This window comes from Musa acuminata, chromosome BXJ2-4 (assembly GCF_036884655.1).
Source record: "Musa acuminata AAA Group cultivar baxijiao chromosome BXJ2-4, Cavendish_Baxijiao_AAA, whole genome shotgun sequence".
NCBI lineage: Eukaryota > Viridiplantae > Streptophyta > Magnoliopsida > Zingiberales > Musaceae > Musa > Musa acuminata.
This window is the reverse complement of record NC_088341.1, coordinates 30,976,686-30,980,727: the sequence shown is the minus strand read 5'-3', so window position 1 is coordinate 30,980,727 and position 4,042 is coordinate 30,976,686. Positions and strand designations below refer to the sequence as shown.

At 36.9% G+C, this 4,042-nt stretch overlaps 1 protein-coding gene across 2 annotated transcripts; it reads right to left on the bottom strand.

The window, feature by feature from the left end:
* Window positions 1-3,824, bottom strand: LOC135610271 (ubiquitin-conjugating enzyme E2-23 kDa-like). Of its 2 annotated transcripts, none has more exons than XM_065104574.1 (6): window positions 3,519-3,824; window positions 3,353-3,432; window positions 2,678-2,792; window positions 2,473-2,525; window positions 2,210-2,338; window positions 1-244 (listed from the first exon to the last, which is right to left on the bottom strand). In XM_065104574.1, the coding sequence occupies exons 1-6, from the start codon at window positions 3,560-3,562 to the stop codon at window positions 114-116; spliced, it is 552 nt and encodes a 183-aa protein (XP_064960646.1). In that variant the 5' UTR covers window positions 3,563-3,824; the 3' UTR covers window positions 1-113. The 2 variants fall into 2 exon arrangements, with proteins under 2 accessions (XP_064960646.1, XP_064960647.1); XM_065104575.1 differs by having other exon boundaries at window positions 3,515-3,821.
* Between the last annotated feature and the right edge of the window lie 218 nt (window positions 3,825-4,042).

The window sequence follows — 4,042 nt, the reverse complement described above, 5'->3', positions numbered from 1 at the left end:
TACACATAACTTGATTTTAGTATGCTTATTTACAGTGGCACATGACATGAAGAGTTTGAATTTTTTTTTTCTTTCGGTAGTTCAAACAAAGATGTATACGAAAGAAAACCCCATTAATGGTCAGGTTTTCCCAGCATTTGTTCGTCGCTTGAATCACACTCATTTTCACTCAGCTCTTCATCACTGGATTCTTCTTCAGGGGAAGCACCAATGTCTTCAGGCTTTGCATACTTCAGACAGTATTCTGGATAAAGAGGGAAAAACAATGGCCATAAAAAATTAAATACAGATTAAAAAACATCAACAAATATCAAAGTAAATGTAGTCTTGTCGACAACATAAATTGGTTTTAAGTAGAAGAAATCAACTGCACAGGTTCTAAAGTTTAAGGATTGAACATATGATACAAGAACTAATGGTAGAACAAAGGATTCTCATTAAGAAACAGCCTGCTATCACCCTTCTACAATCAGCACTAGAGAAAGCGTTGAGACAACAAAACTAAGACTATTGCTTCATTTTCAGTTACCTCTAAAGTCTCAAAATTCCTGGACACAAGAACCAGTTCATACTCTTAACAGAATATTTAAAGTCAACTGTGCTATGCACAGAAATAGCTTGCACAAAAACTAAATTTGCTGCACAAGTACAAACAGCTAACGTGGTTCACTAATTCGACACTGATGTATATCAGAATTGATATACCACAAACTATGATTAAAAGTGAAACTAAGATCTGAGCCAGAAATGACCAAAGGAATAACAAAAAGTCTACAACAAATGCCCACAATCCTAAAAGATTTGGATGTCAAGTGTCTAATGACAGAAAGAAAGTGTAAACACAATTGATATTAAGAGATTCCAAACATAGATCATATGTTTGATTCAATAAGTAGCTCTGTGAGGAAAAGAGAATTACGCTATAACTACAAATTACTCACAGGAGGCAAGCAATATAAAATAAATTTATTGATCAATCAGATAGATGAATCAGATCCTTTGTAGCATACATCTGAAACAATCAATCAGTGGCTTTTGTAACTTAAGACTCCTAAAAAGACATCTTTCAAAATGTGCAACTGAAGATAATAGTCCATTCAGAGATTGGTTGCAATAGGTTAATATAATGGAAAACCACTTCACTCCTTTTTCTTTATTGGTGATAGTAAACTGTACTCAAGCAATTTAATTATGTCTAGTGATAGACAATAACAAGCTAAGCTTAAACTGATAACCAAGAAGGTACCTGAAATACCAAAAGAGAAATCATATATGAATAATTATAAGAATCAGAACCACAGTGATCATTTAATTTTGATTGATGTCAAAACTTAATCTGTTTCTTATTCAACAAATTTCTAATCTTAGTAACTTCTTTCTTGAATGTGCACAATAAAGCACCCAATGCTCCAACTGCCATAGGAGCAAAAGACAAGTGCAAATTCCAGATAACGACCTAGTAGAATATATACAAGGTTGAACTACCACAGGCTAGAGAAAAAGATTTTCTTCCAAAGTTTGATCCTTCCAATCAGAATATTCTTCCACGGTCACAAGATCAATTAAGTCCCTAGAATACATGTTGGTAAGAGAGATCTGATACCCCAATTGTCCAGACCTATATCTTCCAATTGATAAGCAAAAATCAATAACCAGCTACTCTTTCGTCTGTATCTTAACATCCAAGTAAATTAGCTTAACTGCAGGTCTCTTGTTGTCAGTGGCTTCCCATTAGTCCAGACATATTTTAGGTGTGTTATCATCATAACCAGAGCTTCCCCAAGCTAGAAACTCAGCACTAGAAACAAAATACTGGTGCAAAGATTGCAAATCAGAATGAACATGCTTATCAAGAAGTATAATTTATGCATGACAATTTATTTCTTGTAGATCTTGATCCTGATCCTTGCTCTTCATTTATCCTTTCAACCTCATGTGCTACCTGATCTTTTAGACACTCTAGTGTGCTCACTTTAGGCACAAATGTAAACATACATACGAGAAGTTTTCCTCTGGATCAAAGGTATGTCCCATAGGGTCATTTGCAGAGCAAATTTCAACAGGACATTGCTAGGAGGCCAATACAGACTAAGTTCATTTTATTGATAATTTGATTAATCCAAGACAATGCACAGATGATAGATAGAACTAGCATGTTTTGTCCCAAATCTAGAAACAAACACATTAAGCATAAATTAAATTCCATCACCTTTGACTTTTTGTTCATAAGCAGGTTCATCACGCATCAACAATGCTGCAGCCTCCCCATTCAATGGATCCAAAGGGTTTGGGTATAAAAGAAGTTGTGGAAGGAAAACTTCAAATACATTGACAAGATCTGACAGAAAAATTGCAGAAAATTAACATCTACTGAACCTGTCTAATTATTAGATGTAGCACATCATATTAATCATATTATATGCCAATGATGGAATTCTTTGAGGAAAAATGATAAGGGCAACTTTCTATTACCATACATGGGGCTCCAAGTTTGGTTGATAACATCCAAACAAATTGAACCAGACCTGAAACGTTGGCAGGAGAAAAACATGTGCATGAATTCCAATATTTGGAGTTTGCTTAAACCATCTAGATCACTGAAAAAGAAGGCTAAAGAAAATGGAAAAGTACTGCCACAATATAATGAACTAACAGAAAGTATCACCCAAACACTCACATTTCATCAACATTAGGATGATACATCTTATTAACAAAGCCAATCGAGGGAGAATGGTAAGGATAACCATCTGGTAGTTCCACCCTTATCCTCCACACTCCTCCTTGATAAGGGCCTGTCATTATCAACATGTATCAAAGATTATTGCCAAAACATAATACAACCAATCGGATTCAAAAGATAATCCAAGAACACAAGAAAACACACTAATACTAAAACTTCATGTTAGCCCTGAATCTCAAGAGAGTAGCCACAAAAGAAATACTTTTAACCATATAGATGAGGTGGACATACTAAAGACACTACATGTCAAATATCTCAATAATGACAGAAAACAAACTATTTTGTTACAGAAGAAAAAGATTAAAGCAAAATAAAAGCCAATAAAGGGCATAAATAGCCATAAGGTCCTCCCTCACATCAACCGCTACTTTTCTCTGACATATTCAACTCAATCAAAGGCTAATTTTTGGCTAAAAAAATGATCCGAAAGACAACAAAAAAGTCAAACCGAGTGCCGATAGCTCAGAGTCCCTCTTTTGCACCAACTACTTCTTTTTCCGGTCCAATCAGATGCGCAAGGATACAGGAAAGGGTAAAAAAAAGATCCAATAAAACCCTTTACGTGAAACAAACACAACGGAGGTCACAGATTCGCGAGTGCAGAAGACGTACTCTCCTTCGGACCATGGAAATCCACAAAGAATTCATGCATCCCGTCGTTCGTCATCTCCACCTTGTAGTCGCTCATCATCCTAAGCATCACAAGACGAAACGATACCGAGAATCAAGAAAAAGGAAACCCACGAGAAGAAACAAGAATGGCCGGGGATCTACCTACAGCTTCATCAGGTCCATCTCGCGGCGCTTGCTCGGGAACGACATCCCGACCCTGCTTCGCTTGTTCGGCGTCGAAGGGATCAAAACAATGGGGCTGAGAGCGGGTCTGGCGCTCTAAAAATGCTTCCTTTCTCCCCCTTTGCGAGGGGGACAGAGGCAGACAGAGGATGAGGGGAAAGGGATCGGCGAAGAACGAAGGAAAGGGAAGCGTTTTAAAGGGATCGCTGCAAGTTTGAACGCACGACATGGATGGAGTTGTCTCGAAGAACTCCTTCGATGGGAATCCACGTCCCGTACGACTCTGCTTTCTTGGATTCCGTTCCCTTTCCGCCTCATTTCCATCATTATTATTCTATCTTATTGGTGTGCATATATATCCCTATAAATTAGTGATATCTATATTTAACCCTCGAATATATGTATAATGATAATTTGTTTCCAATCGGTCGACCACTAAGATGATAGTATTAAATTTTCAGTTGCACCAAAACATCAAAAACCCCTCTAAAATTAGTATACACATGA

What these genes read in the sequence shown, in the direction of transcription:
- LOC135610271 (XM_065104574.1), bottom strand. Translation starts at nt 3,562, where the DNA reads ATGTCGTTCCCGAGCAAGCGCCGCGAGATGGACCTGATGAAGCT. An exon ending in CATCCTAATGTTGATGAAAT is followed by an intron (nt 2,526 to 2,677) that starts GTGAGTGTTTGG and finishes CCAACGTTTCAG; the next exon opens with GTCTGGTTCAATTTGTTTGG. An exon ending in TTATGAACAAAAAGTCAAAG is followed by an intron (nt 245 to 2,209) that starts GTGATGGAATTT and finishes CTCTTTATCCAG; the next exon opens with AATACTGTCTGAAGTATGCA.